This window comes from Caloenas nicobarica, chromosome 2 (genome assembly GCF_036013445.1).
Source record: "Caloenas nicobarica isolate bCalNic1 chromosome 2, bCalNic1.hap1, whole genome shotgun sequence".
NCBI classification, from domain to species: Eukaryota; Metazoa; Chordata; class Aves; order Columbiformes; family Columbidae; genus Caloenas; species Caloenas nicobarica.
In genome coordinates this window covers 37,237,706-37,264,137 of record NC_088246.1, presented here as the reverse complement: position 1 = coordinate 37,264,137, position 26,432 = coordinate 37,237,706, and the positions used below count along the sequence as shown (strand labels likewise).

At 41.0% G+C, this 26,432-nt stretch overlaps 1 protein-coding gene across 6 annotated transcripts in view; it reads right to left on the bottom strand.

Moving 5' to 3' along the window:
- The window catches only part of CREB5 (cAMP responsive element binding protein 5), a 260,479-nt gene that overhangs the window by 61,606 nt on the left and 172,441 nt on the right, over positions 1 to 26,432 (bottom strand). For all 6 annotated transcript variants that reach the window (XR_010605753.1, XR_010605754.1, XM_065628060.1 and 3 more), the window contains exons 6-7: positions 13,196 to 13,322; positions 11,002 to 11,112 (exon numbers count right to left, since the gene is read on the bottom strand). Coding sequence is in view for 4 of the 6 variants with exons in the window: in XM_065628060.1 (XP_065484132.1) it covers positions 11,002 to 11,112; positions 13,196 to 13,322 (238 nt within the window). In the remaining 2 variants the exon portion in view is untranslated. The remainder of the gene's footprint in view (positions 1 to 11,001; positions 11,113 to 13,195; positions 13,323 to 26,432) is intronic.

The window sequence follows — 26,432 nt, the reverse complement described above, 5'->3', positions numbered from 1 at the left end:
ATTGTGCAGGTTGTGGTGATCAAGAGCCCTGGGTCTAGCCTAGGAGGAGAGCACATGCTGGATGGGGACTACAAGTCACAGCTATGTTATCTGGATTTTTGTGGGCAGTATTAAATTAGTTTCCTATATACCAGTTTTACTAAGACTAGCATAAACACATTTTGAGTTTTAAGTTTAGTAGAAAGGGAAGTTTTACTTTCTAAAATATTTAAAATGGGATCAAGCTACCCTGTTTTCTGAAATGAAAGATCTGGGTATCCTTGGACAATCCCAGTAACCACAAATTTCAGCAAGGGCAATTCATTCCTATTTTAATTTTCAGCAGTGATGCAGTTATATACCAGTTTTAGCACAAAATCTAGATTACCTCTGGGAACTCTTCATTCAGCTAATTCAAACATTGCTTGGATCAAGTTTCCAATCTAACTAATCCACCACTAACATCATTTAGAAGACTGACAAGTCTCTGCAAATTGATGTAGCAGAACAAATCTCTCATTATTCATGCAAATGGCAGTCACCCTAAATGTTAGTCAGTGGTTTTTGGATAATACCCATGGATTTTCAGTTATTTATTGTTCTTCAACATTCTAAAGTATTTCAGGAAAAGTGGTTTCTTAACAAAAGATAAGGTAATGCGCAAATAAATAGATGGACAAAGTTAGCCAAATACGCATAGATAAGATTATGCTTGCACAGTAAAAGTGCATGGAACGAAGGAGGAAAAAAACCCATCAAAACCACAGGAAAGAAAAAAAATTACACACATGCACATGTGCACAAACACACACACCTGCGAACGTTTGACGAACAAAGCTGGAGTCTTTCAGCTTGTTCGCTGTTACTATCACCTACTGGTGCCTCTCGTTCAAATGAAGCACTCAGATTCTGTACACATCCAGATATTAATGTTTTGGCAGGATTTTTTTAATTTAAGAGGATTCCTAGAAGATGAAGTTAGAGCAATATCTGTTGCAAAACCCCAAATACATACTTTTCTCTCTGACACACACACTGCACACCACCACCAGCCTTCACAGCAGCTGCACATGTCTGTCAGATGGAAAGCAGAGCAGGACTTCACCCACCCTTATTCTGGGTATCTCCTGCCTGTGATGTTGGCAGCCAAAACAAAGTTCACGCTTAACCTCGTGCTAAAGAGCCTCTGTTAACAGTCAGGGAACACAGTCCATCCTCTTACATATATTTCTCGTGAACCACAAGCAGCACATAAAGCAGCCTCTAGTCAAATCCAGTAATGATGCTAGGTATTTTGGGAAGAAAAAAAAAAAAGGGCAAAAATTTGGCACAGTAAGGCAAATGTCATACTTTGGTGTATAGTGGTGTTCTGTCAGAAGCCAGACATATGAAAAATATTTACATAATTTAAAATAATTTGTACAGGTCTAGTAAAGTCTATTTTGGGCTTTAAGCTTTAATAAAAGTTTAAACATTTGCTAGATCCCATTGGACTTCATGTGTAACCTTGGCATTTGAAGGCAGTATTGAGGATATGCCGTTACTAAACTTTTCATATTAGTATGAGTGTGAACTGAAATACCATAATAAAAATATAACAATATTTCTTGCAACTTGAAAACAGCCCTGGACTTTATATATATATCCAGACAGGAAACTAAAAATGTACTCTATCTTTGCACATGGATACTCAGAGGTGGCTTTTCGTCTAATTTAAACATTCCAGAATAATGTGGCCTAAATATAACAACAAGAATCATCCATCAGTTTCAAAGTAATATCTGGCAATTTTTCATTATGAATCACGAGGGACAGGTACCGATACCTGTCACTGGCTGACACAGGAGAGTCAAAAACTCCCACTGATTGCTCAGTATGATGAATCAATTATAAAAATCTCCTGATATTAATCGGGGCTTAGAGAAAATAATTTATCTTTAAATATTATGTAGTGAACACCTACAGGAAGCAGAGTTGAAAAATTAAGTCGGAAAAAGTTCATGTAAGATGTTGGAAGAGTTGGCAAAACACCAGTCTGCAAAAAGAAGCAGCAAATATGTACTGTATTCTAAAGAAAAGAATAGCATTAAACCCCAAAGCCAAAACCAACAAAATTCTTACCTGGCAGTATCTAGCTGTGGAAGGGCCAGAGCTTGCCCAAAGGAAAATTTTGAGATTCCGAAGTATAAACTAGGTCCTCAGCTGATGCAAACCCTACACAGTTCCTTTGAAGTAAATGAATTTATACAGGTTTACAGCAGCTGAAGATTAGGGTTAAATTTTAAAAGGAATCTTTGACTCTACCAAAAATGTTGCCTCTGATTTTTTGAAGCTAGAGGAGTTTGAAATACTATTTAAGCTGCTTATGGGGCTTGTTGCCTTCCTGAACACCTGCTTTGGAAAACTGAGATGCAGAAGAGAGACAATTGAGCTGCAGTGAAAAGGTGGCTATTTTATTTTAAATCATTTCCAGTAGACTAAAAAACAAAGCTACAGAAATCCTGGCTGCTATTTTTCTATTTCACAAAAGCTTTATTTTGCAACATAGTTTTAAGACCAAGCTTTCATGGATGAATCTGTAATATAATGAAGGTAACAATCCTAAATTAAAGTACTTCCACACTGATATTGTCACTAAATAAAGAATCTGATACTATCTTAAAATAAGATTTTTAGAACATTTTTCAATATGGTAATGAGTTGTTTTCAGTGTGACTTTAGTATATAAAATGGTAGAAAAAATAGCACACTGATGATGAGAAGAGGGAGGTTTTGCATAAATTAAATTCCATTCCTAAAAGACTGACAGTCTTTTAGTCAGATCCTAAAAGTTAATTTTTAGCTGGTCGAAGTCCATGTTCCCCCTGCCTCTACAATGCTACCGGGAAATTATTCCAGTTATATCAAGTATTTTGCTGTATTCTTTGTAACGTAAGTAATCTAAAACGGGGTAAACTATCTAAAGCAGGGTAACTTGGAGGTGCCTACACTGCCAGAGAAATTGCAATCGGTCCTCAAGTACATGAGCAACAAGCTGTGAGTAAAGCCTGCTCTGGTCCCCTGGGGGAGTCTGATATGGTGGGCTATGCAGTAATTGTACTATAAGGAGGATACAGAGTGCAGAGGACACAACAAACTATACTGCATCCCATCCAGTCTGACTACAGAGCACATTTGGGAAGATTATTCATAGCGTTTCATACACTAAAATCTCAGCTAGACATTACTGGCCAGCGACTTGCTAGTAAAAACCGCAAGTGGAGCAAAGTTTGCTGCGTAAGTGTTTCCAGGGTGGGAGACCCAGCCTGTCCCGGTTCTTAAATTACCTCCTTGATAAATCTCTGAACATAAATAAGAGAAGTTGCACTAATGAACATCTGGAAGACAGTATATAACCCTCCCACCACTGAAAAGTTTCACCAGCCGTATCTGACAGAAGAAACAACAAATGCTGTGAGCATTTCCTCAGACTGAACACAGCTTGTAGCAGTATTTCAAATATGCCTGTGATCTTAGAAGGAGCTCTGAAGGGGTATTTGTTAGTCCTGGTTTGGATATGGTTGACATTATATGTGAAAGTAAGTGCTCTCCTGAGATTTCAGTGAAAGCCACGATGGCAGGGAAGCTGATCTCACAAGGCTTCCATCATCTCGGATGACAGAAGTCTCAGAAGATCAGTTAATTTTTGTCATTCTGAGCCAAAATCTCATTAGTAAAGTTCAGGAAATTTCAGGGGGCATTAAATCCAAACACAAACCATCACCTTCATTTGGATTTGAATCCTAATTTTGAGTCTGCACCCCTTGTAAGCTTGAGGAGTTCAAAGTCTCCCCCTTCTTTCACTAGTCCTGAAAAAACACTGTATTTCAACAATTATATTGATATCAGCAATATTAATAATTAATATTACTTGAAAAAAATACATATACATAAATTTTACTCAGACAGAAGTTGTGTTTTCTGGAAGTGGCAGGCAGAAATTCTTCCATGCTTGTTTCAGCTCTTCCACTGACTAATTGTGTGGCCTCCAGCGAGTCACTTCACTTTTCTCTCTCAGTTCAACAGTCTAAAATTACTTATCTCACAGGAACACTATCATAATTAATAAACTGCTTCATTAGCTACTGTATAGTTTCTAGAAAATGCTTCTTAAGCCTGTCCATAAAGAAGAGATTTATTGCCATGATAATTTTGCTTCCAGCACTTGTGTCTTCGCTGGTTAAAATACGGAGCTGGTAAAGCGTGTTACACCATCCCTTCCACCCCAAAGCCCGTTGCTTGTCGTGAGATGCTCTTGAACACCCCAAGCAAACACTGGGCTTAATATGCAGCAGCCTGAAGTGCAAAATAACTTCCATTATTCATCTTGGAAATTTTGGAAAGTGAAAGCTGTACAAATTCCAAGCAAAAGACCGAAACATATCTATGTGAAGCAGAACTTCCCTGTAACACTGCCTTGTTTTTATTTTTTATAATTTCCTTTTTCCCTGGCTTCACTAGCATAAGGGCTTGGTTTTACTTGCACCAGCTCCACCGACACACAACTTCACACAAACAAAACCCTTTCTGGAAGGGATGGTTCAGCACCAAACAAATCATCCTCACGTATACAGATGCATCTGACTTAAGTTTCAAAACCTGACCACACACAAAAGCCAGCAGTTCATATGTTGGGCTAGATGATAGCTACAGCAAGCAAATATTAGGATTGTATTTCAATTATTGCTATGGTTACAAAATCAGGGTGGACACTGGAGGGAAAAGGAGAAAGAGAAACAAATCTACAAAGACAGTAAATCCTCCGAGGAAAGAGGGTGGTGGAGAAACAGAGGGAAAGAGAAAGGGTGAGGGCTGGTGGGTGGGGGAGAAAGCGAGGTCATTTTAACACCCAGCTGCATCAAGGCAAACAAAATAACAAAAATCCAAGTTCTTCTAGGGAAACAGTGCTGATAAGATCACCGCAGGACAAAGTGACACTAAGGAAGAAAAATGCAAGGAATTGTTACAACTTGAGTCTGCAGCAAGCAACGCAATTTGTATGGACTTGGGAGAGGCCAGATCAAATATTCAACATGTATTCGCAGCAGCTATGAGGAACTGAACCACTTCACTTCTCTATTGAGCCACTGGCAGCTTAAGAAGAATTAGTTCCTACCCAGTCTAGTTCATAATCCAGCATTTAGGCCTGATGGATACAAGGTCCTGTTTCAGTAAACGAAAGAAAATATGATTAGCTTCAGCCACCACGTTAATACCTTAATCCACAGCAAGGCATACTGTCTGCAGGCAAAGCTTCTGCTCAGGGAGGATTTGAAAGCATAGATCAGGAGCACACTGAAAGGCTGGCTTTGGGGACTTCAAAACATAACAGCAAATGTAACAGGAGATGCAATTTCAGAACAGTGAGTTTTGTCAACAGTTGCAGAAGCGCCGTGTTTTTTAACTATTTAACAGTCCCTTCCTTGAAAACATTTCTCAGTTACCCATACAGGAAATTTTGTCACAACTGTCTCTTTTTTCTTTTTTTTTTTTTAAGTTGGAAGGCTTCACTTGGAACATTTTTTTTTCTGATGTTGCTTTCATTGCTTTACGGTGAAGGACAAAATGAGCAATTGCTGTTGAAAGCTCTGCAGAGATGCGACATTTTTCTTTCTGCTCAGAAGCCCAGAGTCTGTCCAAAGAAAAAGCCTTCTGGCCCTGAAGCAATGTGTGTTGCTCTATTAAAGTGACTCCTTTCCCAGCCAGCTTGATAGGAAAACACGAGCTTCAAATCAGTTGTTACATTTAACAAAATATCTTCAGTCATTAAGTGTTAAGCAGCTAAACCTAGAGCTTCAGTGGCTCTGATCCTGCCTGGGCTGCCTGTGCCAGCCTCCAGCCTGAGGTCAGCATGGAAATCGCACAGACCCGGGCCCAGAGCTGGTACCCAGGGGGATGTCCTTCCCAGGGCCACCAGCTGCCCCAGGATGCCACTGCTGTTAGGGCCATGCTCTTGCTTCTGCATCCAACGACTGCTACAACAGCTGGGGCAAGGACCAAACTGGGGCCAGGGGTAAGAGCTTCACTCCAGTAATGTCTCCCTTTGCACTAGTTACACCACCCACAGCTCACAGCTCATGGAAAACAAGCAGCAGCAGAAGACTCCATCCAAACACAGACCCCAATTTGTATCCCAGGGAAGCTGGCCACCTTTGTGGCCGAGCCTTTCCCGCTTGGCTGTGGCGCCGTGTTTCTGGAGAAAGTGAGCAGTGCCTGTCTGACAGCCATAGGAAACAGTCCCTGCCTTTCTCCTGGGTTGGAGAGCTGAGCAACACTTGGGCAGGGGTTTTCAAAGCCACCAGTAGGATCTGGACCCTTAACTCTCATTAAGTCGAATAAAAATTAGTGCTGATGACAACTGGCTAACCACAATTTCTTTTGCTTCTTTCCTCCTTCTCTGCCAAAGTTGTCCAGCACTCTTCGGTAAATTATGAGGCTCAGTTAATATGGATATTTTACCATTATAATTAGGAACACGTTCATTACTGGTCCATTGTTTTTCTTTTCTGGTATGCTTTCACTCTTACATCTGATACACCCTTTCAAATTCATTTTCTTACTATTACTGTTCAACCTAGTAATGCATACAAGGTAAAAATAACAGCACACAACCCTATACTCTCCTGATATGGAAACCACTTCTTTTGTTAAAAAGAACCATACAGACTCTGTCAGGAAGACAGGCACAGCCAAGCCATACATATTATATTTTATTCAAATTTTATAAAATTATGTATCCAGCAAGGGGCAAAGGGAGAAGGTAAAATTAAAAATGACCAGGTCAAATCAAAAACTGTATTTTTAAGTCAGGTTATTTTCATTGCTGGTCTGCTTTTTATACCTCCCTTTAGAGCTCATAAATCTCTACAGGTAAAGATCAATGCCTTGCAAAATTCAGATAGAACGGCATCAGCTCCACTGGAAAGACTTGCCCTCATAGAGCCTTCCAGCAGTTCAGTGGACACTATTTATCTTTCACTCTGGTAATCCACATGATATTGCACTTCTGAGTTATAAAACCTTGAATGCTCTGAAAATGCAAACCAAACTATATGTAAGCAGTATATTAAGGCAAAGGCACCACCAGCAATTCTGGCTTCATAATATTCTCTGCCTACTGAACCACATGTTAATATGCTACATGTGCTATTCTGCATATTTTTAACGTGCACACTTACAGCTACATGTTTCTTCCACTTTCCAATGCAATATATTTTAATACAAAATCAATGTGTGTTTTTGGTGGGCAGCATAAAGGTTTTATCCACTCAGCTCTGAATCTAAGACGAAAGCGGTATTGATTTAGATGTTCACTCATTCATTTACTAGGACAGTTTTAAAGCATTAGGTGATAACCTAATTGAGAGGCACACTGTGAGGGAAACTGAAATTGTTGTGATAAATTAAAACAGTTCTAGGATGTCATCTACAATACTTTAATATTTGAAGTAACATTCTCCTGAAAAAATTAAACCAGGAAACAAGTATCTTGGGTGGCAGATATGGGTTTCTGTAAATGCCAGGTAACACAAGCTGATTAAAACACGAAAAGATTAATAAATTGCATATTATAGAAACATTAATGCAACACACATTCCATATGTGTCTGTGTATGTGCTCATATGTGTATGTATTTACTAGACCGGCTTCCATTTCCTACTGCAAACTGAGTAGGGACCAACTGAGGGTGTGAAGCTTTTGCCATGTATCTGCTTTCTCTAAAAAAAAAAGGGCATCACACAGCATCCATACTTATATTACTTATTCATATTTATTTCACAGAAGCAAATTAAATCACACAAGTCAACAAACAGTGTTACGACTGCTGCATACCTGTCCTTGTTTTGGCTGGGATAGAGTTAATTTTCTTCCTAGTATCTGGTATAGTGCTGGGGTTTGGATTCAGAATGAGAATAATGTTGCTAATACACTGATGTTTTAGTTGTTGCTAAGTAGTCAAGGACTTTTCAGCTTCTCACACCATGCCAGGTGCAGAAGTTGGGAGGAGACACAGCCGGGACAGCTGACCTCAACTGACCAACGGGATATTCCATACCATATGGCATCATGCTCAGTATATAAAGCTGGGGGAAGAGGGAGGAAGGGGGAAACGTTTGGAGTGATGGCGTTTGTCTTCCAAGTAACTGTTATGTGTGATGGAAACCAGCTTTCCCGGAGATGGAGGGACACCTGTGTGTCCATGGGAAGCGGTGAATGAATTCCTTGTTCTGCTTTGCTTGCGTGTGCAGCTTTTGCTTTATCTGTTAAACTGTCTTTATCTCAACCCACAAGTTTTCTCACTTTCACCCTTCTGATTCTCTCCCTCACCCCACTGGGGGTCAGGAATGAGTGAGCAGCTGTGTGGTGCTTAGTTGCTGGCTGGGGTTAAACTGTGACAGTACCAAATCATGCTTGCATTGCTCAGGTATGTACTTCTGTGTGCTTGAGGCCAGAAGGATTTGGTCTCACATCTGGGTCTCACACGTAGAGGAACCCGTCCCACATTCTCTCATGTAGGCACAAAGAAAATGCTCATCCATCTGCCACAGATTTGGATGGCTGACGAATCAGGCCCAAAGTCCCCCAGACTTCTCCAGATACTGCAGCCACTAGCAGCAAGCAGCTTAGATGACTCTGCCTAGTGTTCAACGTGTATATTCTTTGGAAAGTGGGGCCAGCCAAAGAGAACATATGCAGCACTGGATGCACCAGCATTAATAGCATTAGCAGAATCCGGGGAAATCTGAAATTCTTCCCTAATGCAGGACACAACACAGTAAGGTACTAAGCACCCTCATTTTCCACTTTTTAAAAAAAGTCACCAGATGCAAAGTCTCATGCTTTACACACAAAGTGAAATAGTTAATAATAAGAACAAACATGCCTGTAGTATAGATGACTCAGATTTAAAAATTCATGAACTTACATGTAAGAAATAATTTTGCTCTGAATATTTCCCACATTTTTTTCCATTTTGTATTCATCCAGAGTATTGTTAATAGATTTGTATTTTTCAAAGCAGTGGCTAAAGAAAGAGGCTTTTTACTTTACCTGTATGCTTCAATATAAATGCAGTAAAAAACTAGAATATAGGATATATTTTAAAACCCTCTGCATTTAAAAAGAAGAAAGGTCCTGAAGCTCTAAATTATGCCTCTTACTCTTAAGAGTTAATGCATATGGATTTTTTCCACCTCTGGAAGAGTGGCAGAAAGCCCCTGAGAAGCAAAGGGGCTGCTTGTTCACTATACTGTGTTTTGAAAATGATAGCAATTTCTGTCTGAAAGGACCGTGCCTTCGTACGTTAGGTTTAGGGACAAAAACTGCTTATCCAGATTAAAAAGTAATTTGTATTAATGTAGAGTTTCAGCTATTAAAGCACAGAATTCTCACCATATGCACCAATAATTTAATATTTTCTTAAATAGCCTCATGCTTCCAGTAAAAAAAAAAAGGCAGGGGTTGGAGGGGGGAGAGTAAACTACAGAACCTTTAGTCCCCAAAACAGATGCCAGTTTTGGATTTATTCAGCCAAGGAGTATTTAGCTTGGCTCAGCTATGCTTGAGTTGAAAAAACACTTGCCTATTCCAAAAAGTTTTTAACAAGCTCTGCTGCAGATGCTGTTGCCATTTGGCATGTCACGGTCACTGTGTGGTACAGCAGAGAGAAAACTCTTGACCACAGGTTTTCCTTGGCTGGGGCAGCCAGTGTTTTTGGCCATCGCTCTTCTTCTGGCCAACTGGCTGCATGTTTACGGAGTGTGGTTTTAGACGGGGTGTTAACAGGGGTTGGGTTAACAGCCTAACCCAGACCAACAGGGAGGCAAAGGCATGACCTATCCAACCTAAGAAAACAGAGATAGAATAAGCTTGTATATGTTGTTGCTCTTAACCAAGAGTCTCTTGCATGCACCATACCTATAGACAAGAAGATATTTTTCTTTGCCTCAGGATAGATGACAACAACTTTAAAAGCTGTACCAGTCATGCAAAGTAGAAATATATAAAAACACGTGGTTGCTTAATCTTTGTCGGCTTGATTTCATTCTCTCACTTATGACAATTTTATGTTGGCGAAATGCCACTGAAACAAGTTCAATGGAGTTACTCCTGTTTTCCACTATGATGAGATATCTTGAGAGGATAAAAACTCTACGTAGCTAAACTGCAATCCTCTGTCCTTGTATTTCCACTAGCCAGCAAATGACAGCTCTGAAACTGAAAAAACCTAAGTGTTTCTACATTGATGAGCTCGGTTCCAGGGCATTAGAGCTGAATCCATCTATGAGAATGCATATAAAGCTGGGAAAAACTTAAAAATGCACACTTGAAGTTTAGTTCACCTACATTAATCCTGTACTAGTACATACGCCTGACAAGCCTTTACCTTGTGAGACATACAACAACTTTAAAAACCATTATGACATTTGATTTGTATTAGTAAATTATTTTTGTCCAAATTCTGACTTTCCATTTTGATAGCGGAAGAGTTTTATATACATCATTCAATCTGTTTTCCTAACACTGTCATTACCCTGACACACCGTGCATCTATCCGGAAAAAACAAATACCATGTACGTTCCCTCCACATCAGACACTTTTTACTTCACTCTTTATAAACTGACCATTTTCTTTAAGTCAGTTTGTGGAACACAGACACCATCAGAGAACCAGCCAGACCATTAACTTAAATTCTAACAATCTGCACAAAAAACCCTATTTAACATAGCACGGAACAGATAGCCCACCCTTCACTTCAGTTCCCTCTCACCGAGAGTTCAGCTAGGACCAGGAACATCTTGAAAGTTCATAGACTGAACTGACACAAAGGCAATTTACTGCAGCGTATTAAAAAAGAGTATAACATATGACTAAGAATGAAGTAAGCGGTGTCTGGCTACATCTCCCACTGTCTGGGTAACCAGTATGCAACAGCAACATAAGAAAAGGAATTTTTTTTTTTTAATGTTTCCTCTTTTTACCATTTTGGCTTCTGAATGCATTGGGGGGACTTGAGGTGAAGCACACGGATTATTGAGGTTCGGCCCCTGCATCCCCATGATGTTGGAGTTCATCGACATTTGTCGCTCCATCTTTTAAAAGAAAAAGAAAAAAAAAAGGTTTCAAAACATCTGGAGACTTTTGCAAGAATTTATGCTCAGTTGCTATTTAAATGGACTCAGCTTTATTTCTTCAAGTCATGACTGGAAAAATAACAATCTGTGCTGTGAACTGCATGTGTGTATGCACGCAGGCGTGTGTTTCATCAGAATCGGCCCTGAAAACTCACAGCCAATTAAAAATAAAAGGCTTCTTTACTAAACAAATGTAGCAGCCACCCAGGTTTGTGCTTTTTTGTAATGATTTTCTCCCTTTCAGTATAACAACACTCGGAGTTAAGTGGTTTTAAAAGCATCACTGTATAAAGTTGTGGCTTCCCCTGTCGGTGCAGCCCAACTTAGCTTGTTAAAAACATAAATAAAAATCTACAATCTCAAGTATATGGAAAATGAGTTGGTTCTTTTTCCTTCCCTCGGACTGCTCAGTTAAGAAGACTTTTCCGTATGTCTTGTAAGGGAAGCTTTCATGTACTGCTGAGATAGCAAAAAACCAAAGCAGAACACCTCCTGGCTATTCTGGCCACTTTCTGCAAGCTAATCTCACCCGGGCTGGGAGGGAAGACTACAATTTTCAAGTAAAACCTATTGGCAGTAAGGCCTGGACAAAATAATTTCCTGGAGTGTCTTCCCCAAAAAGGAGCAAGCGCTGTTACGCTGCTAGTCCTTCGCAGGGGCTATAAGTAGGGTTACGGTGCTGCTTTCACCCAGGGCTGAGCATCCTGCCTTGCTTCAGGACAGTCCCCTGAATCTTTGCCTCGTATGAGGAAGAAGCTTTTGGATCCTCCTGAGCTCTTCCAAGCAGGGGAGCATTTTTTTGTGCCCTGCGGTGAGGCGGTGACTCCCACCTTCCACGATCCCAGCAAGAAGAGATGCTGGGCCTGGAGGAGAGGACAATACCCTTCTGCCTGCTGGTGGGGAGAAGCTGCCTCTGCCAGGCCTCCACACCCTCTCCAAGGGGCAGGAGCAGCTGCCACCGCCCTCTCCTCCCCACAGGAGGGCTGTGGGGCAGGAGCTGTGGCCTGGGCAGACAGAACTGACAGGGTCTGTCTCACTTCCATGCTCATTTCTGCAGGGCTCTCAGCCAGAGCACACCTGCTCCTCCGCGAGCCCCAAAGGACTCCCCAGCAGCAAACCAAAGTTCCTGAGCTTACGCTGAAGCAGGATGTTTGCTCCATTTCAGGTTCTTTAGGAATCAGGCCAGAAAAAAAACCTGCCCACAGTGACATGTCTTATATTTTTCAGGTTGAACTTCCTGGTTGATATTCAAGGACAGCCTTATTGATAAGTTAGTAATAAGTTAGTCATTGTTATTGACTGTGGAATGTCCCCATTGCTCCAGCAGAGCCAGAACAAGCAGAGCTTTCTTCCCTCCCATGCTCTCAGGTTGTCTTCCAAACTGAACGTTGTGGAATGAAAGAGAAACTTCTCCTTTCCCAACCCGCTCTTCCCCGTGCCATCCTTATTCGCCTCTATCCTTAATCTGCCCAAATGTCTTATATTGAAAGGGTTGTTAAAATCATTTAAGAATTTGAAGGTACAATTGCAGAGCACCCCTTTGTCTCCTGGAAGATGGGAAATATTCCCATCTCTGCAGAAATGAGTGGAAGATGAGCAGCAGTCATGACCAAATTCTACTTAAGTGCAAGTCACCAGGACAGAAGAGTCACATTTCTTTCTTGTTTGCTGGCTATCTCCCACAAACAAGAGCATTACTTAGAGTTCACCGGCATAACTTAACGCACATGTCTTTTCCAGTTTTGTTTGACTTCAGAAAAATCTTTTTGTTCCAGGACAGACATACTGATCTCACCTACATGACCAAGTGTGAGAAATTACAGTCTCATGTAAACTATTTCTAATCACTCTCACGCTAATTAACATGTCATTAACTGCATCTCTTGTGTGAGACAAAGCAGAGAAAAAGGTCTGGCTTCCTTAACCCGTTACACTTTGTTTAGAAAATCCAGCAGGCTCTCAGCTCTGCAAAGGTTGAATCGAGCAAAAAACCAACCTTCCTCCCCCACAAAAAAAAAAAAAACCAAACCAAAAAACTTACAGGCATGAGTACAGCAGAAGATCCAGGCATGGTAGGGTTGGGCAGGGTGCCAGGCATAGAGGCAGGCATGGGCTGTCTTTGTCGGTTGTGTAGGTGCAGTAGTGAAGACAGAGAACCTGGGACAGGCCTAGGAGAAAAGGAAAGAGAGCTGTCATGGGCTACGGAGAGCAAAATAAGCCTTACTGTGCCAGCCATTCATAGGCACGTGCAACTCCAGGCAAGCAGCCGCAGATAAGCCGATCCAGCACTTGTCCTCTTCTGCATAAATCAGTAGAACAGAAAGTTTTCAAGAAACAGATTAGTCACTTTCTCTCTGGTATTTATTGGTTAAAGCGCTAGTGTAGTTCATCTGATAGAACATGAATGTAAACGTAACAGCTGGTCTGTCTATGCACCACTGCGTCTTACAGTGGCCAGCAAAAGATTTCTACAGACAAAGCAGGAAAATGTCCTGGCATGCGATGTCAGCACATTGCTGTAAATTCAGCCCTCAGGAACAAAAATATCTGGATGATAGTTTTGAAGTTTAAGATAGAAAATTAAACACTCTTAAATTAATTTTGAAATGTTATCACCTGTAAATAAACTACTCTAAAATGAGCATTTCATCTCATTCTTGATATGCTCTCCTGTGAAATTCTCCCAAGCCTTTGTTTGAAAATGATGTTCTTGATTTTACCAGTTAGCATGTCACCAGAGGACAGAAAATGAAAAAAAATTAGCAAAATTACATTCAGATTAAGTAGATTGTAAAGGCAAAAAGTATGAACTATAAAAAGGCACAGTGAGTTATTCTGGCAAAAGCAATTCAAAAGATTTAGAAGGATTTTTCTAAGTACAGCACAGGGAAAAGACTACATGTGAGAAAGCAGGCCCACTCACAAAGGAGAAGAATTGTAAAAATAATGGATTAAACAAAGCTGAGACTACTCTTTGAAAATAGCCTTTAAGAATGTGGTCTTGGGAATTAGTTAAATTCATCACCCTTTTTTTTGTTTTTGTTTTGTTTTGTTTGTTTTTAGTTTTGAAGAAGGCATGAATTGCTTGAAGTTTGGGGTAAATATAACTTGGTATCTTTTCAAAAAGCATGAAATTAAGAAAGCTTTCACATACAGTGCCTCAACAAACACTGCCAGTACAAGTTAGTTAAATTCTCACAGAGCAGGATGCTCTGCAGTATAGCACACAGTTTACACTGTTTATTAGCCAAGAGAGATACCCCTAAAGGTACGAGAAGGACCGGAGTGGAGGGGGCATAGTCCAGAAGCTTGAAGAGCCTCTGCAGAGTCCCCTCTGGGGAGCATGGAAAGAGTCTAAAGATGTTTGGAGCCTCTAAACACCAGGGTTAATTTTCAGCCTTGGCAAAAGCATTCTTTGCTTCTGTGATGGATCCACAGCTAGCCGTTGTAAGCCTCAAAATCAGCCTGGGCTGGTCAGGGAAGCACAGCCATAACCTGGGAGCTGTGAAGGGAAGACAATCTCTTCTTCCATTTGGTCTGAACCATGTCACATCAAATGATGGGGCTTTACTCCTTGCCCCTCCAATTGTAAGTGATACTGGCCATCATGAATATATACACTGTAGCTGTCACTTCCATTTTTCTAATAACAGGCAAAGAGGCCAACAGCTGTGTGCAACGGGATTCACAGACATCCCGTATGGAGGACATCACATCCAGGCTCCCAAAGCAGAGGTGCCTGTCTCACAGCAAATGAACTTCTTCTGACCTACAAGTCTCATCCTCTTCTGCCCAGAGGTCAAACCACCTAATCCCCTCTTTCCTAAAACTCCACAGTATTTCCCATTCTTGGACTTCCAGTCCTTCAACCCTCCTCTCTTCAAGCCCATTCCCCCCAGAAACACTTCTGTCCCAACAAATGCCACCTCAAAGCCCTTGCCCTGCCCACTCCCTTGTACCCAGACACTCCCGCTCCTCCCACCCCTCTGCCCTCAGCTGCCCTCTCTTCAGCAGCTGCACATGACTGAACCCATCCTTTTGTCTTGGTTCTTCACAGAGAGAAAAAGCCTGTGTTTTGAAGGATCTTTTAAAAATCCTCCCAGACACATACAGTACTTATTCGGAAGGGACAAAAAAAAGGAGGAAAAAACCAAACCACAACAACAAATGTATCTGAGACACAAAAAAGAAGCTTTTCCTATGCCTCCTTGGTTTTCTGCAGATGGAGGAATATGATATACTTTACATCTACATACCCCCCCAAAGAAACTCAAGACGATGCCTCCCAAATAGTTTGATAATCCTGTGAGAGGATGCAAGAAGCGCTGTCAGGGAACATGAATCAGCTTCTGGGATAAGGGACTCTACAGTCAGCTCAGCAGAAAGCTAATCTTGGGGAACTGTGAAGGTGGTGTGAGTGGAATGGATGTAGTGCTGGAAAAATGAGCTCAGAAAATCTACTTAAAGTACACAGCCCCTGACCTATCCTACTCTCTGCTCAAAACATGCTTCTCCATGTACCAGCACTCATTCACACAAGAGAACTGACGAATCATTAGGACAGGGTCAAAACAGCACGAAAAGCAGATTCAGTGATCCTTAGAAAAAAATGAGGAGATGCCAGGCTGGATGTGAGGAGAAGAATTATCTCAGTTTGGTTTCCAGAGGCTGCGTTGACCCCACAAGCAGACATCACTTCTGCCTGCCCATCCTCACTGCGACTACAGCCCTGCAGAGAAGCTCAAACAGGTCTTCTCTATCTCGTGCCTTAAAGTCCATGCGAGAGCCATCAGACAGAAGGGCTGAGACCCCCACGCTGGGGGTGCTGAGGAGCCGAACAGAGAGTTCTGCAGTCTCTCTTGGGGATGCACTCTGGGTCGGTCCCCTCCCAGGAGTGCGGGCTGGGACAAGCAGGAAGGAAAGGAGAAAGGCCTGGTGCGATCTCATACCTGTGCTGGGACAAGACTGAGGTGTGCACCCACTCACCCGCTGGAGCTCTGGAGCCCTCTGGATCCACCAGCTCAGACACAGCCTACGGGAACTGTGCTGGCCAACAGGAGCAATGCATTTGATAAAAATACCACTCAAGTTTTCAGTGGGACGAAAGTAAAACAAGTACCATGACAACAGCCCCCCCCGCCACTGCATCATTCTGAGACTGTCCCACATATAGACCCTTTGTACAATTCACCAGTTTCATAATAAGCTTAGGTGCTAGGCTATTTGACAGAAACTTATTTTGGCCTGACCTATGCAATTTGCGCAAGTGATTCTCAAGGGACTGCACAGTTTGAGTTTTGCTTATATGTTCCAGAGCCAAAAAAATTTCCAAAATTGCTTTAATGAGTTTGGGAATATGGGACGTGGGCAAAAGGGAATTATAGGTATTTATTAAAATGGCAAAGAAGCTTCCTTGCTGTCCCCAGTTTCACCTCTAATGCTGCTTTGCTTTGTGGGTCTGCCTCAATACTTCAGGTACTTTTGCTTGCTATACTCCTGCTAGTCTGTGTCTAAGTGTGTTTTTGCAAAGAGGTACAGAGCAGTGAGAGAAACCCTGTGCTTCAAGGTTGACCCTGTTTGTCGAAAAGTCTGCACGGCTCCTGCCACCAATAAAAGTGCTACATAATGCATACCAGATTCCATTCCCCATCGGGGAAGCCTGACATTGGCCAGTACTCATGGATACTTCTATGGCTTCCACACTGAATACAGGTCATCGATTAGCATGTGCTTGTGCACATTTAACTCACAGAGAGCTCAGGGAATGTGTATGGCACAGAACTGCGCAGGCTGAGATACTCCATTTGTCTAAGATATTTCTTTTCCTTCCAAGGACAACATGATCTCTTTTGTTGTTGCTTTCTATCCTGCAGCAAAGAAAGTCAGTGAGAGTTTATAATTGTTATTTCTAATGTTGGACACGTTGACTCTGCTCTCCTCTCTTTGTAAATGCTGAGGAGGTACTGGCTGCAGCCTGTCAGTCAATATTGCTGACTGAGGGATTTTAATTCCTTGGCACCTGTGTTGCTAAATAAACAGGGCTGTTGGGCAAAAAGCCCACAAATAAAGGACAGATAAGATAGAGAACTGTCAAATGCTCAACCTCACTGAAAATCTAGCCATCCATGGGTTTTTTCCCAACTTTAAGCATTTTCATCGTGTTCCAGCAGGAGCCTGCTGTTGGACGCGATGGGGTCTCAGTCAGCATTTGTACTCTGTGTCTTTGGGTGTACGTGGTCTGGATGGATAACATTACGGTGGCTTAGTAAAATACCACATGTTAGCAAAGCTGCTGTAACTGACCACGTTGGCTCCCCTCCCTCTGCACCATCATGCTAACACCGTGAGTCATCCTTACTAACATTTAAACAGATGGGCGGTACCCTGCTAAGCCATGGTGACTCGATCATGTTCCATCACATGACTCTACCCGATGATTAAAGATAACTCCACCAATGTAATCAAATAACTATGATATATACTTCGCTATGTGCCTTCTTGATTAATACCAAATATTCTGTCTGCTATGATGCAACACCTATTTGACCCAGTTTTATAGATTGTCTGATGACTAAACACTATTTTTGTCTATTAAAAGACTAGGCTTCCCTTAACTTGTAGTCTTCAAGGACAGTTTCTGCAGATGACGGTTTTCTGGTGAGGTCTCATGAGATTAGGTTCATACTGACCTAGACCACTCAGGGCTACGTGCAGAAGAACTGATGCTATTTAAAGTATCGCTGCAGTATGTTTTCTATTATGGTAAAGCACCCTGGGTCAGTGGGTCTTCCCATGACCTCTCTCCTGCTCCTTATTCCCCTGCATATAGTATTCATGCAAGTTCAGCCTGAATACCTACACTACAACCCAGTTCATTCTACTTTAGTTAGATTTAGCATGGAAAAAAGTAAAACCATAAGTACATGGAGTTGCACCGGAGCAAAGGAACTCATCTCTTGACTCTCTACGGCCACCAGACCCAGCCAGCTCATCCAGGAGCAGCCCACAGGTGGCTGGTTGTGCTGTGGCAATTGGCCGTGTTGGGTCACCCCAGCTCAGGGATTCCTGCACCACACTCCACTTACGCAACATCGACTTGCCTAGACTTTCATCTCTTTTATATATATGTACATACATTCATATTTATTTATTACAAGAGTGCCTAGAAGCTTTAGTTTAAAACTGTGGGTGAGGTCCTGTCCCAAAAAGCTGATAGACCCAGGACAAAATGAGGGAGAGCGAGTGGAAGCAACAGGGAGACATGGCTAAATAAGGCAGCGATGGTACTGTTATGATCAATGTAATCAGGACTGACCACTGCATACCAGCAACCGAGATCTTTTCCAGGTACATCAGTATGTACATGTGGTTTGGGTGGCTTTCAGGCTGAAGCATCTAAGTAGACTGCCATGCTGAGAATGAGCAGTTGGCTACAGTCTACCCTCTGAATGTCTCATGGACAACCAGGTATTGCCACAATTAAACTTTTCATTGCCAAAAATTTCACTGGAGCATGTGGTTTTACAGAACAGCTGCAAACTGTTTCCACAGCAGCTTCTGAGGCCAGAATACCTGATCCAAGTGCTGTCTTGGCCTTCAATATTTGAAAAATTCAGTCAGAGGGCAAAGGTGTGGAGGGGATGTTTTAACCTAAGAAAAGTGTACTGACTGGAGGGGTTGCCTCACTTAGTGCTAGTCTTCAGTTGTTTGATCCACAATGACATTATTTAAGCCTATCAATCCAACTATAGCTTTCCTCATTTGTGGCCCATTATTCGAGGTGCTCCCTCCCCTTCAAAAGTAGGGCAGTTCTGTCCAGTCTCAATGTATTCATTTGTCATTCAGAGGAGGAAAGAAAAAAACAAACACAAAGGAAAGCAATAACAAAGCATCAGAGAAGGACTTGGAATTCCTCGCATAGTTGCGGGGACCTCACCTGACCTGCCGTATCCCATGTTTAACGATGTTTTAATTACAGCATCACCAAAGAGCCAAGCTTTCCAAGAAGTGGGAGGTTTGTGTCACCAGGTTTTTCAGAGAGCCAAACCATATTCAGGGGAAAACAAAACTGGCACCTAAAAGTAATGGCTCTCTGCCAAACTAGTAAAGATCCTTGTTTGTATTTCTCAGACTATTCAGATATCTGCATGATGTGGGTAGATTATTATTATCAGTAGCAGACATTTATACTGTGGTGGTGCCCAAAGGTCCCATTCGGGACCCAGACCCCATTGAGCACTGGCACTGTACAAACATAGATAAGAGACAATTCTTACACAGTGTGTTTACAATCTAGAGACACAAACCAGATGAAAAGTAGAAGACGGAGATAATACACAGAAGCAAATAAATATGCTAAAGAATCAGAGACAGTTTAGTGGCACTCCTCTGGTTGTTTTTTCGTTTCTTTGTGTGTTTTTTATTTAAATCGTATGCTCAGAAATGGGAGGACCAAGGAAGTTTTCAGGAGGAAGGGAGTAACTAAGACTGAGACACAGGAAGGGCAATACTCTAGAGAGGGAAAACCGTGGCTCAACTTAGAGGATTTGGGAAGCATCCAGACAAAGCTCTGCTTTCTGTAGAGATTCTTAAGCAGAACATGCATATGTTTTCATATATGTGTTACTTTAAAGTTTTTTCCTAGTGTTGGACAAGAAGAGATTTCAGCCTGGGAAAGAGAAACTAGCTGATGGTAAAGACACTGGCAAAGTGAAAGTGATGCTTGACACTGTAATGAGAAACTGGAGGACTGAGATAAGATAAGGCTAAGCTGTGAAAAGTCTTAAAGACAAGAAGCTTGATTCAGAAGTGAAGGAAAAGCCGATGTAAGTGTTTGAGGAGAGCTGGCACAATTAAGATAACAAGCTATACATTGGCACAGAGGTGGAAGGAATTCAGCAACAAGCATCACAAAAGGAGCAAGATGCAGCAGACAGATATGAAATGATATGGGCAAAGTCAAAAGCAAGCAAAGAGATGTTACTTTTCAATTCACGTATCCCTTGATGTCACGTCAGAAGATGTTCACTGGGAACATAGCAAAGAAATGCATTCTTACTCACTTGCTTTAATTCGCAGGGACAGAACATCTAACTGAAGGGAAAGTATAAGCCAAAAAGAAAGAAGGACAGGGAATAGATATGTGTACAGTAAAATACTAGAAACCTGTGGAAAAATGCCTCCAAAATTTGTTCAGAATTCTGTACTTTCCACCCAAGCTTGTAGAAAAAAATCCCCACAAATCAGCAGCCCCGCTGCTGTAATGTATTTAGTGGGCCAAACTCTATTTAAAGATTTAGTCAATGATAAATCTTGCTTTTAGAAACTCCAATTGTGCTAATGCCACCTATATTTCCTGAACACATGTTTAAGGAACCTCTGCAAATTCAGCCTAAGTACAAAGACCAGCAGGTCCTTGAAAGCCTTACAGAACCCATTAACATTTGCCTTTTGGCTCTTACAGGTCTTAGAAACTGCTGGTTTCAATCTTCCCTTCCCTCTAAATATTTCACTGGGTCTTACTGCCTGACCCATTACAAGAAAAATAAGAAAAGCTTGAATGGTTTCTTAGAGTATAACCTCCTCAGAGAAGTTTATGTTCTGCACAGTGTTATGCACACAGTTGGAACTCACAAATGATATGTGGAGGATAATGGCATAGTTAAAACAAAACAAAGAAACACTGAGAAAGGCAGGTTCAAGGGATTATAAAGAACTAGCTCGTATAAAAACATATTCTTGTAATAAAAAAAAATTGTGGGATAAAAACAAAAACCTGCAACATAAACATAATTTGATCATGAAAGCAAGCAACGATATCAAACTGATTTCACTGTCATCACAGTCTCCCAGTTCAAACAGGACCAAATGCTTAATTCTTCAGGAAAATAAGTTACTTTGCATGACCACAAATAAAGGTTTAACAGTTTTAGTTGAAGAAAAAAGGTGGCAATAAACATACCAAATGGCAACTGACTTAAAACCAGGAATAATACCCGCAATAAAGCTTACACAAACACTTTCTAACATGTCCATTCTATCTAAGGGCCAGGCTTAAGGCTCTAGCCTGGCAAGCAATTTCAAGACAACTTGAAATTTTAAGGCTTATTGAGGAAATATCTCAACAGGTTAAACAGCTGGAAAGAAACCTAACCCCAGCATCCAGACAAATGTGACAACTGAACACCAAGTAACTCTTCTGCCAGGTTTGTGCTACCTAAAAGTGCTGGACCCCTCATTTGCTCAAGTGACTCCATTTACAAACACATCACAGCACTGCAAGTGGCTTTTATTTGACTTTCATGACTTTGCATCTGCAAAGAACAGCAGGTTGTAAACAGGATGGAGAAAAGGCTGCTTTTACTCTTAAAGGGCTGAGAGGGTATCTGGAGAGCCCTGGATGAGTGCTCACTACCAACAGTTCCCTATACTGGAAATATGGTAAAACTCAATTAAAATTATCTTTCTATTATTACCTTTATTATTTGGATCAGTGAAATTTAATAGAAATATTAAGATAAAAGAGCTTTGTAAACCCTACTTTATAATAAAAATGAAAAAAATCTTTTTGAAGTGATTTATTTTTCCTTTTTTGTGTGTATTTTTTTTAAATTCCCAAACAAAGCTGAAGTTTGTCTCTGAAAATAAGATGGTGAATTACAGCAAAGTCATGAAAACAAAGAACCAACAGTTTCTCCAGTGCAGGCTTGTTACCATGAGCTAATAATTCCAGACTTTAAGCAAGCTGAGCCTCTTTTTTAATAACTGCATGCCTCTAGGCAAAGTATTTCTACTAAAAATTATTGAGGCATGGAACAAGGCAAGGTGTGTGAGCTAATGTTGGATTGTTCAGTTACTAAACCAACTCCTATAGCAATGAGCCTGCTCTGAACTGACAGATTATTTCTCTGTATACACTTGTATAAACACACTGTTTAAGGTCGAAATCTGTGTAAGCTTTCTTTTCAATTAAAATGTCAAAGATGACAGCACATGTTTTCACTGTCCTCCACAGGATGATGGATGCCGCGGCAGCAGTTTCACGCTCCTGTGTTTCAGAGACGTTTGCCTGCCTGCATGTCTAAGAAAGATGTATTTGCCGATCTTTTCATATGCCTACAGGCAGACAGGACTGCTATGGAGACCTTATGCTTCCAGTGGCTTAACATCTCTTGACTTTCTCTTCCTCAATGTCCCCTCATCTGCCCCCACGCCCAGTGTTGTAGAACTTAGAGCAGGAAGGTCGTTGTGCCCAAGGAGGTTGGAAAAAGCATTCTGAATTAAAACATTGGGTGGCTACCTAAGTGGCAGACCTTAAATCCCAGTCTGGTTTCTGATCATGGCCATTTCACTTCAGGCACCTAACTGAGGTCCCCACAGAAACAGGGTTGCTGTGGATAGTCAACAGAAAGACACAGTGCACCCCAAAAGGAGCTTCCAGCAATTTTTCTATCAAAAAATGGGATGAATCAGAATCTTTGCATTTCAGCTCCATATCCATAAAACTGAAGGAAACTTTATCCATCAGCTTCTTATTCATATTAACCAGTCTACCACTTGTACAAAGCCAAAAACAGTGGCTCCAAATGTTGCTGGGTCCCCAGACCATGTGGCAATACCACTCACAGAACACATAGCCATAATGCTATGGTTGGACCTGTAGCATCAATTTGGTCACAATTTTGTCAGAAAAAGACTGACTAATGAAAACAGTCCTGGTGAGAGAAGAACACTCCAGCATCTGTCACTGGCAGATTTAGACTGTCTAAAGCTGACAAGACACAACAGTGCTGTACGCACTATGGAAAGTAGAGTTTGCCCACAGTCACTAGTGAGGAAAACAAGTAGGTATATACATGTGAGATGATTTATTTACCAATTTATTATTACAGAGGTCTAAATTCTGCCCTCAACATCAAAAATACTGTAAAAGTAACACATGCTGTAGAAATCTTTTAAAAAAATATTTAAGGAAATGCAAACATGATTTCTTAAACAAAATACCAAGTAAGTAAAATAGAAAATCAGAAGCTTGGAAAAGTCTCAGATGAGACAGCAGATCAGTGGCAGACCAAAATCTAGCTCTTAATCCCATCTTTTAACAAGAACACAATAGATATACTCTGTGTTTTTAACGTTTGTTGCTTCCCTAGCACTTCTGCCATCAGCACATGCTCTCTGTACAGCTCAGAGAGAAATTAGCACTTGTGCATGGCCCACCATGATCACAGCCCCAAAGATGCTCCATTTCTCAAAGCTGCTCATTGTTTCAGTGGGTGGCAGAGGGGGAGGAGAGAGAGGAGCACGTACATTAGGGTGTGCTCCCAATTATCTGTTTAGCAAGTCACCTCCAGGTGTAAAAATATCTTAGAGCTGCCAAATAGCTATATGTCTTCAGTGACCCTCTTCCCACCCCCAGGCCACTTCACTGATTTCTTTGAAACTTTCATAAATACCAAAATGAATATATGCCATTTCCCGGAAGGAACCTTTGCACGCACTTCATCTCTTAAACATGCTAAAAATCCCAACTGACAGCAGTATTAGTACAGATTATGAGAACTGTGGGGAAGAGGTGAATCTTGAGGCAGAAAGAACAAAGTCGTGGAGAACTGCTGCAGCTGTACTTCAGCAGAGATCAGCTCTGAGTAGTGCTGACTGCTCTTGTTACTTAAAGAGCTCATGTTGCCTTCTCTGCCTACATGTCAAGAGGAGTTACCACCGACTGAGAGCATCAGTCGGGCAAACAGGAATCCCAAACTCATCTACAGCATTTTTTACATAGCTACAGCAAATTTCACTGGAGGGTGGAAACCACAGTAGCTGCTATTTCCTAACAAAGTACACCATTACAGCATCTATTACTGAACGACGTGCTCCAGAAATGCCTTGTGCAATGACAGAAGCAGTACAGGTAGCATCTGCTGCAGATTTCACTGACACTTAGATGCTGACATAAGCCAGCAAAGGTTTACAGCAGCATGCAAGGGGAAGAAGTGACAGCTAGTAAAAGTCATGTCCACTCATGTGCAATCATAGATACACAAGAAAATTTCTCTCCCTATGCATGTATACACACTGAGAGAGACAGCAAAAAAGGGCAGGCATTGAAAAAAATAGTATTTTATTCTTGCAACAAAGTGCATGCTGTCATCGTAATTTCTAGTCGCTATCTGTGCCCACTCCCCCCTTTTAAGTACTGGTTCAAGGATGAACCTGCAGCTAATTTTGAGGTTGGAGTTCATTTGTTTTCACATCAATGCAATTAATTTCCACTGGAAAATGCATCTCAGGCATTCAATCAAAATAGGCCTAAAATAATTCTGAAAAGCTCATCTGTCTCCAATCTATATAATGTTTTAAAAATTGGATGCATGCCCTGCAATAACATTGCACTTCACAAAGCTTAAAGCTCTATACTTGAGGGTATCAGTTACATTGAAACTGTAGTAAATTAAAACATCCAGTTTCTGGTTTGCATTGATTTATAAATATCGACAAAACTACTATTGCAGTCATTACCACTTTGGGTGCTCCGAGTTGAATTTTCAACAGTTCAGGGTTATTTTCATTCTATTGTGGCTACAGTAGCCTTTCAAGTTATAGATCAAGTTCCAGATAACATGTAAATCTTAAATCTTAGTTTTAAAAATATGCATACAAATCAGGCAATACTTACAATAAAAAGCAGCAAGTCTAAGTGGTCGGTAATGTCAGATACCAAGCACAATTTTAAGACTCTCCAGCTTAAAGCAGAAAGGATACTTACTTAAAATGTTTTAAGTAGAAGGGAGTAGAAACAGGATAGAATATGAAAAGGCAAATTTCTCTAGGAATTTTTTTTCTGGGAATTTGCTGTTCTCTTTTGCATCGTTCTTTGGAATGAGAGAATCAGAAGCATATTCAAAACTATTCTCCTAAAGAGCTTTGCACATTAATCTACCTGGTGAGCTTCAAAATGTGCTTGTTTATGAGCAAAACATCACTGAGGAAATATAAACCTGAAAAATAAAGACAGCTCACAAGGTGTAACCCAGTTAACACAGTAATTTGAGAAAACAATAAGAAAAGCGGGAACATGTCAACAGCAATAGAGCCAGTTCTCAATGGCGGACAGCACGCAGCTTTGACAAAGACAATGGATTTAAACCAACTGGGAATCTCACTCATATGCACATATGCACACACACTCCATAAACATACAGTATATAACACACATTACATCTAATTGTAAAACAAGTGTTGAAGGTGATCAGTGTCTTATGCTTCAAGAGAAAACAAAAATCCCCACCCTACAGCTTGACATCTGTGGACTACTACCCAGTAATTTCTCCTGACCCCTGGTGGTGATTAGTTTATGAAGTGAAGCAGGAGGATCACCATAATACTCATAGCATTTCTCCTGAAAGCACTGGCCAAATTCTACCCTTGCTTCTCTTCTTGATACCATCACTGAAGCCAATATGCTGATCTGCAGTCCAGCTTTCCACTATCCTTTGCATTTATCGTTATTTGCCTTGTACAGCATGTACAGTACAGTTGAGAAAGACAAGGAGAGGTTGATCTTACTGTAGCAGATGTCCTTTTGCACACAATGGATGCTTTTGCCAGTGAAGTCCACAAGAGTGCTGCTAATACAGTCATTTAGAACAGAATCAGGCCCATAAGAATGCATAACGCCTACGAAGACACCTTCCTAAATTATACCCTGAAATACTGACTTGTGAGTCTTAATGATACACTACATTACGCTAATAAAATAGCTTTATTTTGCATCTTTACCTTACAGTTTCTATTTATGTTTCCCTTATGTTTATGTTTAGTGTTTTACAGCTATTTTTTCATTGTGTTTTTTGGTTGGTTGGTTGGGTGGTGGTGGTGGTGGTTTTTGGTTGTTGTTGTTTTTTTGTCTTGAGAGACATGTTGTCTTAAAGAGGAAACATTCTCCCAAACTAGAACTTTGTGCTGAAGTTTAAGACAACATCCACTGCACCAATTTAGAGTAAAGGGTTTAACGGTCATTAGGCAGTCATGCAAATGTTCAGGTCATCCTGTCAACTTCCAAGAGTCTGTAGTATGAACTAACAGTAATTTGACTGTTGTGGGGTTTTTTTCTGATTATTTATTTCATATGTCTTTAAACACAAACTGTAAGTGTTCACGCATACTGTTCGCACTGTTTCTCTTTTGCTCCACTGTCCCTTTGAGAACTGCCACTGAAACTGTGCTTTAACTAGAAAACTGCCATGCCAGGGGTAGTAATATAGCAGCAGTATGAG